This window comes from Bos javanicus, chromosome 7 (genome assembly GCF_032452875.1).
Source record: "Bos javanicus breed banteng chromosome 7, ARS-OSU_banteng_1.0, whole genome shotgun sequence".
In the NCBI taxonomy this organism is placed as follows: Eukaryota; Metazoa; Chordata; class Mammalia; order Artiodactyla; family Bovidae; genus Bos; species Bos javanicus.
The window spans coordinates 16,037,933-16,051,759 of record NC_083874.1 but is presented as its reverse complement, the minus strand read 5'-3'; the positions used below and the strand labels follow the sequence as shown (position 1 = coordinate 16,051,759).

At 51.2% G+C, this 13,827-nt stretch overlaps 1 protein-coding gene across 7 annotated transcripts in view; it reads right to left on the bottom strand.

The window, feature by feature from the left end:
- Window positions 1-13,827, bottom strand: part of ARHGEF18 (Rho/Rac guanine nucleotide exchange factor 18) — a 101,015-nt gene that overhangs the window by 13,662 nt on the left and 73,526 nt on the right. For all 7 annotated transcript variants that reach the window (XM_061422259.1, XM_061422258.1, XM_061422262.1 and 4 more), the window contains 7 exons: window positions 8,197-8,335; window positions 6,307-6,419; window positions 6,008-6,148; window positions 4,094-4,344; window positions 3,254-3,379; window positions 1,156-1,273; window positions 72-320 (listed from right to left, as the gene is read on the bottom strand). In XM_061422259.1, coding sequence (XP_061278243.1) covers window positions 72-320; window positions 1,156-1,273; window positions 3,254-3,379; window positions 4,094-4,344; window positions 6,008-6,148; window positions 6,307-6,419; window positions 8,197-8,335 — 1,137 coding nt within the window. The remainder of the gene's footprint in view (window positions 1-71; window positions 321-1,155; window positions 1,274-3,253; window positions 3,380-4,093; window positions 4,345-6,007; window positions 6,149-6,306; window positions 6,420-8,196; window positions 8,336-13,827) is intronic.

The following is a 13,827-nucleotide window of genomic DNA, read 5'->3' as shown; positions in this document are numbered from 1 at the left end:
GCCACTGATCCAAGATGGCGCTGACCACGCCATGATGGAGCCCAGCAGAGGCGGCCGGCGCAGGGCTTTACCTTTCAGGCGCCCAGAGGTGGTCTTCCAGCACAGGGTGCCCTCCAGGTGGAGCTGCCTCTGCAGCATGTCCTCCTTGCGGAAGGTCAGCCCATTTTTGAGCTTGCTGGAGGACTTGAGGTCCATCTTCCCAGCGATCTCCCTGAGGCGCTGGCCCTTCTCGCACTCACTGACCCTGGCGTCCACTTGTGAGATGATGTCTTTGATGAGGTTCAGGGCCTGGGTCAGGTCTCTGTGGTCCTCGGAGCCAGCTACCACACATGGCAGAGTTAGCGCTTTCCTTGGTCTGCATCCACACACGTGATGGAGGCAGGCAGGCTATGGGGTCGAGGAGGTGTCTCCCGAGGCCATGGCTCAGAGCGGCCTCGAGAGTCACCTTCCAGCTCAAGTCTCCTGAGAGATAAAGGCTTTTCCTAAGTAAAGGTACAGCCCAGCGCCTGGCTGACACCAAGACAGAGCGTTTGTTGAATGTAGAAGCTGAGGCGCAAGTCAAGCAATTAAAACGGCCCTGCACAGCCCTGGGTCACCAGCCTCCCCCTGCCCTCCAGCTCTCCAAAAAAGACTCCCACCACCGTTCCCCCACCATCACCAAGGGCTGGCTCCTCCCACTCCAAGGGCAGCGGGACTCCTGCATCCTCCCACTGCCCAAATCCCCTGGAGAAAACAAGGGAGGTGTGGTCAGTACTGCCCTGGCCTTTGAGAACCCTGGGCTGGGCTACATGTTCATCTTCTCTGCCTTCCATGGCACCAGGCATGTGACACGGAGGTCCTTAGCCAGAACACAGCTTGCACCCTTCCACTGACTCTTCAATACTAGTTCAACTGCTCTAGTTGAGACTTTGCAGGAACTGAAGGGGGGGTGCAGGCAAGGGAGACCAAACACCCTGTGTTTCTCAAGTTGGAAATCCCAGCCCCCAGGAGGGTAGATTCTACAAGGTGGGAGCTCAGTTAATGATCGCTGAGCCTGGCTGAATCCAGGACAGATTGCAGAGCAGACTGTCTAATCCACTGTTAGGACGGGGGCGGGGAGACTGAGACTCTCCTCCCCACCCAGCGTGGACAGGCAAGGCAGGAGGGCTGGCATACCTTCTGTATTCTGGATAATTCGCTCTACCAGCACAGGGTACTTGGTGATGCGTTGGGTGACCAGGAGGATACACTCCTGCACGCCGAGCCGCCTCACGATGGAGAAGTTGCCGATTCTCTGTGAAATGGAGAAGACAAAGCCATGCCGTATGGGCATCTGTTTCCTGCCGAATCGTTAACGGTGGGACACGGGGGGCTGGGGACCCTTTCCTTTATCAGTTCGTGGGGACCTTTTCTTTGTTGCTTCAGCAGACACTTGAAAGCAGGGACCGGGCTTCCCTGGTGGTCCGGTGGTTGAGAGTCCACCTTGCAATGCAGGGGACACCGATTTGAACCCTGGTCCGGGAAGATTCGACATGCCAAGGAGCAACTGAGCCCACATGCTGTGACTACTAAAGCCCATCCGCCCTAGAGCCTGTGCTTCTCAAAAAGAAGCTACTGCAGTGAGAAGCCCATGCATTGCAATGAAGAGTAGCTCCCGCTTGCCACCAGAGAAAGCCCGCATGCAGCAATGAAGACCCAGCACAGCCAAAAATAACTAAATAAAAAATTAAAAAAAGAAAGCAAGGAGTGCCTGCTATATACAGAAAGGCCAAGAAGCCAGAGGTTGACTCACTTGCTGTAAAATGCAGGGCTCTGCAAAAGCCATGAGGAAGAAACTAGCTGGTGTGGATTTTGGGAATCACCAGAGAGCTGTCCACACACACACATGCACACGTGCAGACCCTAACACTGCTGATGGTTGTTGAGGCCTTCTGATGCAGCTGGGCCTGTGGTCCCTGCAGTAGCTCCCTGGTGGCTGCTGGTGCATGCTTCTGGCTAAGAGCCCAAAGAGGCGATCATCTGAAGCCATCCTTTCTTTTTTTTGGCTGAATTGTGCAGCTTGTGGAATCTTAGTTCCTCAATCAGGGATTGAATCCAGGTCCACAGCAGTGAAGTGGCAAGTGCTAACCACTGGACAGCAGGGAAAGCCCTGAAGCACCTCTTGGTGGGGGCTGGGGCAGCTTCCTGTGCTTCCTTCTGCTTGTCTGTCCCCACTGCTCTGCTTTGTGTTTTAGGAAGGCCAGGAACCATTGTATTTTTGACTGTGCCATGGTGGCATGTGGGATCTTAATTCCCCTGACTAGGATCAAACCTGTGCCCCCTGCATCGGAAGCGTGGAGTCTTAACCACTGGACTGCCAGGGAGGTCCCAGGAGCCAGTTTGTAAGAGCATGGGAGGGGATGGGACAGAGACCTGAGACTTGGCTCTGTTTCCTTCTGTCTCGTGGGAAACCCCCACCTGCGAGGGGCTTCTGGTTCAGGACGTCAGGCGGCCTGGCCCCGTGCTCATCACCAGATGAATTCAGACCACTAGACGACCCTCTCCCTGTCCCATCGGTCTGCTGCCGGGACAATGGAGTGAAATTTAATGACTCTCTGCCCTTCACTCTAGCCCGTTATTTACTGGGTGTCACTTGGGGCACAGGCTGCAGGCATGGAGCTGTTTTGGGGCTTCTGCTGCAGGGCACACGCTGACAGCGCCCCACGGCCTTGGCCCAGGAGCACCTCCCAGGACGCGGCAGGCAGGGGTCTTGGCTCCTGGGCCCTGAGCACCCACATGCTGTCAGGCAGAGGACAGGTGTGGGTCATTCCATGGGCTGATGGGGACGAGCGGGGAGCAGACGGCCGGAGGACAGAAAGGGGCAAAGGCTTGCAGGCCTTGTATCTGCTAGAACATCTGAGGCAGGGGAGGTGGCTCCGGAGGGGACGCTCGTGTCCCCTCGACAGTCTGAAGGACAGTGGTCACCCACTGAGTGGCATCTCAGGGGCCACCCTGCTGTGGTGGAAACAAAAACCACGCCTGCTGTGCTTTACACCCGGGGATTTTCCAGACCTTTCATGGCCCTGTTCTAAATGACTCTGTGGTTAAAAATGAGGTAGAACCTGGAAAATCACCGTTTTGTAACAAGTCCTTTATAAAGCTCTCCAAATGCCTACAGTTTTGTGGGGAAAACAAAAATAAACAAAACAAAACCGCTCCCCATGAACAAACCAAAAAACCCACCTACTGCAAAGAGAATACGTTTTTAATATAAAGAAATAATTTTTTTTTTTACCTTGATCAAGTTTTGAAATTTCTTGTTTTGCTGCAGCAGCAACTTGTAGTGACTGACAGCGTCGTTGTGACCGCTACAAAAGACGCTGTATTTTTCTTTCATCCTCTCTCCGTTTTCACCTGAAAACTGAGGAGAGGCGTGGACCTGTTACTAGGAGAAACATGGAAACTGCTGGGGAACGTCTTCACCTCGTTCGCCTGAGTCTGCTAAACCACAGATTGACCTGATTTGGGGTTTCACTCTCGTCTGGCTTGCTGGCCCCAAACAAAATGCTTCGGCACATGGTGTCTCATTAACAGGGCACCGAAAGGGCAAAGGAGAAAACTTCTGCATGTCACAGGTGCTTGTAAAACACCCCGAAATCCGACCAGGAAGAATACATTTAAGCAAGAGAATGTCAGAAAAAAATCAGAGGTGAAAAGGGTCTTCTTTTCATGAAAGGGTCGTCTTCTCCTTAGTTAGGTGACTTGCATGCTCCGGGTGCTTCAAGGGCAGATGAGGGGTCCTGGGTCCCCTCTGTCAATCTCGGCTCGGCCCAGAAGTCCATTCAAAAGTCAGTTTGGGGTCCATGGCCCTGCCATCCATGGCAGTGGTTCAAACACCACGCAGGTGTCAAGACCAAAAAAAAAGTAAAAACTGGCTAACCAACTGGCCAAACAAAAGCACAGCCTGTACACTGGACGGTGTCTCGACAAGCGTGTTTGCTGTTCAGGCCTCTGTTTCTGAGCTCCCCTGCCTCAGATGGGCAGCTGTGAGAGGCCAGGACCACTGTCCTCGGGGGCTGGGCTCTCAGAACACAGAAGGACAAAGTGGGGTGGGGGTGGGTCTGGCCATACCCACCTGCTGAAGCAGGAGGTCCCCAATCTTCCGGATGATGTAGTTGTGGGCACTGCCCTCCTCCAGCGACTCCAGGCGGCGCTCCTTCAGCCGACACAGGAAGTGGCTGTGCACCTCCAGCAGGTCGTCCGCGCCTGGGAACAGGCGGCTGACGGCCTTGGGGCTGAATTGCAGCTCCTCCCGCAGGGCCCGGGAGTAGACCTTGAGCATGATCTTGAGCGTCCGCACATGGTGGGCCTCCGTCTGCATCAGCTCTGAGGGGGCGGGGATGTGGGAATTAGCGGCACAGGTCGACACCCCGGCTGGGCCCTCCCTCGTCTCACTATGGGCCAGTCTGGCCTCTCAGCTTTCCTCGAAGCCCTCATCATAGTCGTCTGACCTCCCAGGGGCCAGGCCTCCCGTCCTCCCTGGCCCAGCACTGCCCAGGGCCCAGCTTAAGGAGGTGGACACACACCAGGAAAGGGAGGACTGGATGTATGCCGAGACCTCAACTTCACAGGAGGGTTTTCTGTCTAATGTCAACTGAAGACGTTTTCAGGCTGCTTGAAACAAGACTGTTCTGATGGACATCCCTCCCTGGGATGTGAAACTCACACGCTGGTGCTGTGTCAGAGACTCGCCCCAGACTGTAACTGATAGGAAAAGTGAAGCTCAAGGGAGGATTTTTAATTCATGTTAAAAGCAAATAAAGATTAGATTTTGTGATGAAGTTTTTCTGTTGTTTAACTTAAGGTCTTGAAGCTGTCAGAGACGAAACAGAAGTCAAGAGGATACATGTATGCGCACGGCTGATTCCTGATGCTGTCCACCTGAAACTATCACCATGTTGTTCACTGGCTATTGCTGTTGTTTAGTCACTACGCTGTGTCTCTCTTGTGACCCCATGGACTGTAGCCTGCCAGGCTCTGCTCCTCTGTCCATGGGATTTCCCAGGCAAGAATACTGGAGTGGGTAGTCAGCCATATCCTTCTCCAGGGGATCGTTCCAACCCAGGGATCACACCCACGTCTCCTGCTTGGCAGGCAGATTCTTAACCACTGAGCCATCAGAAAAGCCCGTTAATCAGTTATACTCCAATTTAAAATAAAAAGTTTAAGGGAAAGCTTAATAGCATCAGCCCGTTCCAGGGCTGCCAGCCATGGGGCTGGAAGGACTCTGTGCTTGTCCAGCTGTGGAGACAGCGAGGCGAAGCGCTGTCCAGATGGAAGCAGTGGACTGCTGCCCCCACCGGCCCTGTCTGCAGGACCCCTGGCTGGCCCGGGCTCTCCTCCTTGCCCACACCCCGACTTGCTCTGGCCCTGGCAGGGAGCTGAGTGTGTAAAACGCGGAAGGAGTTGAGTGTCCACTGGTGAGTGGTCACCACTGAGCTGCAGGGAGGGGGGCCTGGAGGGACCTGCCGGGAGCACCAGCCCAGGTTTGGGCAGTGTCTGGGAGCTATGGTTTCCATGGTGACCATGATATCCGGTCTCAGGAGAGTGGCTGCTCACGGCTAGCTCTCTGATGGTTACTGGGAAGAGGTGCCCACCTGGGAGCCGGTGTTATGGTCACATTCAGATGGACAGACCCGCCTTCAGAGCCCCCATTGCGGCTCTGTCCGGGCCTGTTTGCGGTCATCTGACTGGGGACGGCTGGGATGGGCCTGCGTGGTCTTCTCCCTCGGGGTCACCAGCAAGGTGGGGATGACTAAGGACTGGGCATTGGGCCATTCCCCTCCCCGGGGACTGATTCTCAGAAAGTCTTGCCCGGCCGCCCCATCCCTGGCCCGGAAGGCCCAGTTGCCCTGGGATGAGGGGAGCAAGTGTAGGGTGCCACGTGGTCTCAGGAAGGATCGACAGTGGAGCCCCGGCTCCCCAGTGGAATCAATTAAAAAAAAAAAAACGAGAAAAGAAGAAAGAGAAGGCGCGCAGGCCTCCTTACCATAAAGCACATCCTGCCTTTTCACCACCTCCCTCTTCTGTTTCTTCACATACTCGGGGTCCACAGAGAGGCTCCAGGACTCAGCCTCGAACTCGTGGGTGTCCGCTTCGACCTCACCTCTCAGCGAGGCAGTGTAGGGGTCTGAGGGAAGGACAGGAGGCTGCTGCTCGGCGGCTGGGGCCTGGCTGGCTCGGGGGCTACCCCCTGCCCTCGTCCCCTGGATGCCTGCACATGGGTCTCGATGCCTCCCAGAGACTGGAGCCCACGTGACACCCGGGGAAGGATCGCGGTGATGGTACCTTCTATAAAGATGGGCTCAGTGCTGGAAGATGTAAGAAAAAGCGAGTCATCGGCCACCTGCTTGAGCTTCGGAAACAGTGTATCAGTTTCATCCATCTCTCCTGTGAGTGGTCTAAACAGACATAAAAACAACTTTAAAGAACTTGAATTAAGTGCACACACACACACGCACACACACTCATACACACACACACAGTCTATAAGAGCAAACCAGGTTATTACTTGATTTGATTAAGAGCAAACCAGGTTGTTACTTGATTTGATTAGACACTATTTGAGAACTTTCTGGATGTCAATATAAGGCTTAACTCTGTCATAAACCTTTTTTTTTCCTTTCTTTTTCTGGCTGTGCTGCGTGGTTTGTGGGATCTTAGTTCCCTGACCAGGACTGAACCTGCACCCCCTGCCATGGAAGTGCCCAGTCTTAACCACTGGACCACCAGGGAAGTCCTTGTCACAGATCATTTTTGAAAATTAGGAGACTACCTGTGAATGTGACATGACGAGCTCCTCCATCAAACTAACTTTTTTTTGGTGGAGGGTAGGGAGTATGGTTGATCTACAATATTACGTAAGTTATGGGTGTATAACATAGTGAATCAGAATTTTTTTGACTCAACTTTTACATTCCGTTTATAGTTATTATAAAATATTGGCTATATCTCCTGTGCTATACAATACATCCCTGTAGCTCATCTATTCTGTACGTAGTAGTTTGTGCCTCTTAAGTCCTTGCCCCTATCTTGCCTCTCCCCACTGGCAACATTAGTTTGCTCTCTGTATCTGCCACCAAAACTAATTTAATGTTCAAGTACATTCTATGAAAAAGTGAGTTAAAGCGTTAGTCACTCAGCCGTGTCTAACTCTTTGAAACCCCCTGGACTGTAGCTGCCAGGCTCTTCTGTCCATGGGATTCTCCAGGCAAGAATGCTGAAGTGGGTTGCCATTCCCTTCTCCAGGGGATCTTCCCGATCCAGGGATCAAACTCCAGTCTCCTGCATTATAGGCAGATTCTCTACCATCTGAGCATCAGGGAAGCCACCCAAGTACACTCTACAGGTGTATTCATTAAATGCTTCCTTTCCTAGCCACTGGTGCCCTCTGGAATCCCCAGAATTCTTTCCAGCCAGAGCAGGGTGGACACAGCTTCATTCCCAGTCCAGACTAAAGGGAGAATCCTTTCTAGGGGAAAAGAAGATCAGCTTCTTGTCCCACCGACTCATGCAGAGACATTTTTTTTTAACATGAGGTTTTCTACTTGAACGCTGCTGAATGCAGCACTTCGAGAACCACCTGGAAGCCCTAGGAAAACCAGCCTAAAGCATAAATAATACGATACAGACTCCGCAGCGACCCCAGCAGGCTTCCTGCCTGGTCTGCAGGACGGAAAGGAGCCCTGTCCAAGGGTTCTTCAAGAGCGGGAGGCAAACTGGCTCCAAGTGGCTGGGGACCCCAGAACACACCTTTTTTTTCCCTTCCCTTTTGAACTTTTTATTTTATATTGGGGTATAGCTGATTAACAATGTCGTGATGGTTTCAGGTGAACACTGAAGGGACTCAGTCATACATATAACATGTATCCATTCTCCCCCAGACCCCTCTCCTATCCAGGTTGCCACATGACACTGAGCAGAGCTCCCTGTGCTATAGTGTAGGTCTTTGTTGGTTATCCATTTAAAATATAACAGTGCGGAACACACTGTTTTTGAAAAAGGAAGAGAAGTGAATCTCCCAGGCAGGTGTTAATGGGAATCTTGCCTTTTGGTGGTGTGGTCCTGCCGAGGGTCTCCTTCCGGAGAGGCTGTCCGAGGGGTCCCTGAGGAAGCCTCCCCACCTACCCGCTTCCTCCCTTCGCCAGCTCCTGGTGGCAAAGGGGGTAACCCACTCACCCGAGTCTTGTCCCGGTTCCCGCTGGGCTGGGTGCTGGCTGTGGACCCCCCTTCTGCAAGACCGTCATGCCGACATTCCTGGTCGGGCGTGGGCTGCCATCAGACAGGAGGGTGGCCCTCGGGTGCTCCTTCAGGGATGCTGCAACGGAGGCAAAGACAGAGTGGGTGCTGAGGAAGTGGGCGGGGTAGCGCAGGTGGCCTGTCGGGAGGCCCTGCTCCGACTGGGGCCGCAGCGCCGAAAGGATCTTGGAGGTCAGCAGCTCGTTGTCCAGGAAGATGCTCTCGCTCCACTTCCTGGGGAGAGAGCCGTAGAAGGAGAGCTCAGGGCGGCTGCGGGGCGCGCCCTCCCTGTCGCCGCTCTTGGAATGCCCGTTCCCCATGGTCACGCTCTGGGCACTAAGACTCGGCTGCTCTGTGCTGTTTTTATACCCTGGAGCAGGGAGGGGGGGAATCCTTCTAGAAATGGCAAGCTGGTTCTCTTACTGTATTGGCTGAAGCCGTGGGTCTGGAGGGCAGGAAGTGGGTCCCCACTGTGACCGTTCAGTGTGGAAATCGCATAGGATTTTCTCCTTGGGTAAAACACCAACAAAACGGCAACTCCCCCACTCCAGACCCTTTCTGTCTTGGTGGGGAGAGGGGGCAGATAGTAAGGATCAGCTTATATCCGCCACAGAGAATCTTAGGATCACAGACTAAGGACCTCGTACCGACATCACACACGCGATTGTAATTAATCTGAGACCAGCTGTCAGGGTGATTCTGAGATGTGGAGACCACTGGGTCTCTGATGCTCGTAATTGCTAACAGAACCTGAGGCTCTGATCCTATAGTAGAAGGTGATCGGAAACCAACCGAACACACAACAGGGGCCCAGCAGGGCTGTCTGTGCTCATCAGCTCGTTAATTTCAGAGTTGGCATGTTACTGTTGATAGCAACTTATGCCCCCCAACCCTGCCACAGATCATAAACTTGAATGTGTTCTACTCATATGTGAATTCATTCAATCCTCTCAGTAAGTGTGAAACTAGGCAATCTTATCTTCACCTTGATAAATAAGGACACTGATAATTAAGAAGCCCAATGCCACTTATATTTGATAAATGAAAGCCCATGATATACTCACAAGACGACCTGATTCAAATCTATAATTTTTTCACACTTGTTACTAGCAGTGCCTTGCATGTTACTTTAAGGTCACAATCTATGGGCGAGTACTGATCTATTATAACTATACTTGAAGTCATGATTATACTGGATTTTGGACACACACCCCCCAAACACAATACACACACACACACAATAAAAAACAAAAACAACAAAACCAGAAATGTAGCAACAGACTGGATGTCGAGCGGAAAGGATGTTGAACACAAGTAAGAGACCAAGAGAAATTTGAAATTAAAATAATTTCAAATTATTTTTTAAAAATGTGATGCTAGAATTAATGTTTTAAAAGTGCAAATGTAATTTTTGCCTTTTTAAATTTAAAAATATGTATTGAAGGACTTCTCTGGTAGTCCAGTGGTTAAGAATCCACCTGCCAATGCAGGGGACAAGGGTTCAATCTCTGGTCTGGAAAGATCCCACATGTGATGGGGGCAACTAACCCTGTGCAACACAACCACTGAGCCACCGCTCTAGGGCCTGCAAGCCACAAGTACTGAGCCCATGTGCTGTAACTACCAAAGCGTGCGTGCCTAGAGCCTGTGCTCCGGGACAAGAGAAGCCACCACAGTGAGAAGCTGGTGCACCGAAACTGGAGAGTAGCCTCCCTCGCTGCAACTAGATAAAAGCCTGAGCAGCAACCAAGACCCAGCACAGCCAAAAATAAAAATATGTACAGGGGAAAAAAAAGTGCTGAACATTTAGATGCACGGTGCCCACTGATTCCTCCCTCACTGATGGAAAACTGCAGCTCTTAGAAAGCCAGGCTGTCATTAATTAGGCTGATTTTTTGCTGCCTCTTTTTTGGCAAATCCACCATGTAAGTCAAGCCTACTTGGGATGGGCTGCTTGGCTAATTTTGAAAGCCACATTTAAAAGCTTTGCTCTAAGACAAACAGCAGCCTTTAAAAGAAATCTGACCACTGGCATTCCAGATCTGGCTCCTGGGTCCCCAGCGCATCCCTTCCCCGTCCCCTGGTTTCTCTATGTCACTCGAGGAAAGTAGTTGGGATTCTGGTTCTGAGTAGCACGGAGACTTGGTGGTGCCACGTGCTCAGTGATTTCAGACGTCCTGACATGGAGATCGTAAATGGCTAATGGTGCCTGTTATCGTGGTAGACACAGGTGGCCAAGCTGTCGCCCATATACCAACACCTGTTTGGCAAAGGTGAAAATCGTAAACCGAGGCCTCCACGGTCCCTGGCAAGTGCTTCCCGGCATTTCTACACCCAGGGAACTCCACCTCGGCAATTATGATCTATCTGGATGTACAAACGGGACGAACGCAGAGACAAAGCCTTTGCCCAGTGTCCTGGTGTGGCTGGTAGGCTGTTCCTGTGACCCAAGGTCCTGCCTGAAGTTGGATGGATTCTGCTGTAATCGAACAGCCCACAGAAGAAAAGGTAACCAGGAACGCCCTCAAAGAATCACCGCTTCCAGAGAATTTTTAGAAAATGATGGATAACACTAAATCTACAGTAAGTGTAATCAGAGCCTCCTTGGGGTGTTGGGAAGACACTTTGAGGTTCTTCCGTCTTGGTCTTGCTTAGGGATCCCAGGTACCCCTGGACTCTCAGAAGGGGAGAAGGGACAAAATTCCAGGTAACACAATGCTGAGTTGGCCCTGACAACGTATGCCATGATTTACTCACTTACTCTCATTATTGTCTGTCTCCTTGGTAGGAGGGAGAAAGGGTCTCTCACAAAGTAGGCACCAAGAAATCACTGTTTCACAGGATTTTATTCAGCTAGAAAAAGGAATGAAATTCTGACACTTGCTGCAACGTGGACAAAATGTGAGGACACGATGCTCAGTGAAGTAAGTCAGACACCAAAGGACAAAGATGGTCGGATTCCTCTTCTAGGAGGTCCCAAGAGGAGTCAGACTCCCAGAGACAGAATGCAGGATGGGCTGAGGTGGGTTCCCGGGGTGGGGGAGGGGAATGAGGAGTTTTGCTTAACATGGACAGAGTTTCAATTGGGGAAAATGAAGAGAGTTTTGGAGATGGATGGTGGTGATGGTTGCCTGACACTGTGAATGTACTTAATGCCACTGGATTGTACTCTTCAAAATGGTAAGGCTGGAGCCTTAGTCACCGGATTACCAGGGAACTCCTAAGTGACTCACATTTTTCACTTCAACTATCTCTGCACGTGATTGTGAACACCGCACAAGTACTGATTCGAGGGTTACAGACACATTTTAGCCAGCAGGTGAATCTGCAAACACGGAATCCAAGAATAATGTCGTTCGTCCATACAGTGGAATACGAGGTACTCAGCCAAAGAAGGAACAAAAGGTTGAAACATGCTCCTATGAGGATGGACCTGGGAAAAACCCTGCTGAGTGAAAGAGGTCAGGCACATAAGATCTCTCAGTGCAGGATCCCGTCTCTAGGAAACATGCAGGATAAGTCCATCTACAAAGGCAGAAAGCAGATTAACAGGTGCCTAGGACTGGGGGCTTCCCTGGTTGCTCAGACGGTAAAGATTCTGCATGCAGTGTGGGAGACCTGGGTTCTATCCCTGAGTTGGGAAGAACCCCTGGAGGAGGGCGTGGCAGCCCACTCCACTATCCTTGCCTAGAAAATTCCACAGACAGAGGAGCCTGGTGGGCTAAAGTCCATAGGATTAAAAAGAGCTGGACAGGACTGAAGCGCCTAAGCACAACAACAGGACTGGGGGAGATTGGAGGGTGACAGCTCATGGGTATGGGGTTTCTTCTGGGGGGTCTAAACTTGACTTCATGAAAAAAAAATGAGAAGGGGGAAATTCCCTGATGGTCCAGTGGTTAGGAATTGGCGCTTTCACTGTCCTGGGCCTGGGGTTCGATCTCTGGTTGGGGAACTAAGATCCTGAAAGCCACGTGGTGTGGCCAAAGAAACAGTTTTTAATTAAAACATTTTTTAAATCAATAAAATGGATTGCAGTGACTCTGAGAACATTAAAAGCCACTGCACCGCACACTGAAATTGGTGGATTGTATGATATGTGCATTGCATCATGGTTAATGGGTAAACTGAGAGGAAGGGCCATCTTTCTGCAGGAGGAGAGGGAACCAAGGGATCTGTAGGCTTGACACCCACTGTGAGTGAATCTTGCTGTCCCTGACTCTGAGACAGCCAGGAATCTGTATTTGTCCTGCCATCGTGTTCTCCTACACCAGGACAGCTACGGTGGGGCAGGTGAGCAGTGGCCGGGCGCTGGGATCTGGGCGGTGCTGTCTGCACTGCCATGGGAGCCACCCGGGAGCTTAATTAGCACCCTCTGCCTGCCGCTGAGAGGTGCCATCGACCGGTGTGCTCCTGGCCCACTGTGGCCACCCGTCCACCGTGGAGGGGACCCAGAGGAGAGGGAGGGACAACAAAGAGAAGTGAATGGTAAAAATGGAAAAAGTTCTTGGCCCGGAGGAAAAAACACACCCTGTTCTCAGCCACAAACACAGACAGCAGTCCGTTCTCAGGAATTTTTTTTTTTTTCAAACCTGGAATCTAGAAAAATAGTGTAGATGATCTTATTTGCAAAGCAGAAATAGACACAGACATAGAGAACAAATGGATGGATATCAAAGGGGAAAGGGGTGAAGCGGGTGAACTGGAAGCTTTGGATGAACATATATACACTCTACTGATAGTAGGTATAAAATCGCTAACTGATGAGAACCCACCGCACAAGGAACTCTACTCAGTGCTCTGTGGTTACCTAAATGGGGAGGAAATCCAAAAAGAGGGGATATATGTAAACATACGGCTGAGTCACTGTGCAGTACAGCAGAAACTGACACAACATCGTAAAGCAACTGTACTCCAAAGAAAATCAATAATAATAATAATAATAAAAAGATGCTACCCTGGGTTGGGCTTCCGTGTGGGAGAGCCTCAGACAGACTGGTCATATAATACAGGTATATATCCTAAGCCTGGTGGCTCAGACGGTAAAGATTCCGCCTGCAAATGCAGGAGACACAACAGACAAGGGTTTGATCCCTGGGTTGGGAAGTTGCCTTGGAGGAGGGCATGGCAACCTACTCCAGTATTCTTGCCTGGAGAATCCCATGGACAGGGGAGCCTGGAGGGCTACACAGTCCACCAGGTTGCAGAAGCAACTTAGCACCCACACACCCTGGGTTATGAATCATATCCCTCCTAATGTTCTTCAATGAATAAAAGCAAATAACGTAATCACTTTTAAAAATGTCCTTGCTGCTAAAACCACAAAAACAAAAACCCGTTTTGTCTTGGTTTCTTAAAGAGTGGTCTCTGAGCAAATCAGGTGACGAAGCTGGTGTGAGAGCTGAAGTGATCCCACCTTGAGATGTTACTTGGGTGACAGACCCCACGCTGTGCAGTTCAGGTGAACAGGGGCTAATTTCTATCCCACTTAGGCTCCCGAGTGAGCTGCCATCTATAAATCCCCTGATACACCAGCAGGACCCCATCAGCCCCCGGGGGAATCATTAAGGACCC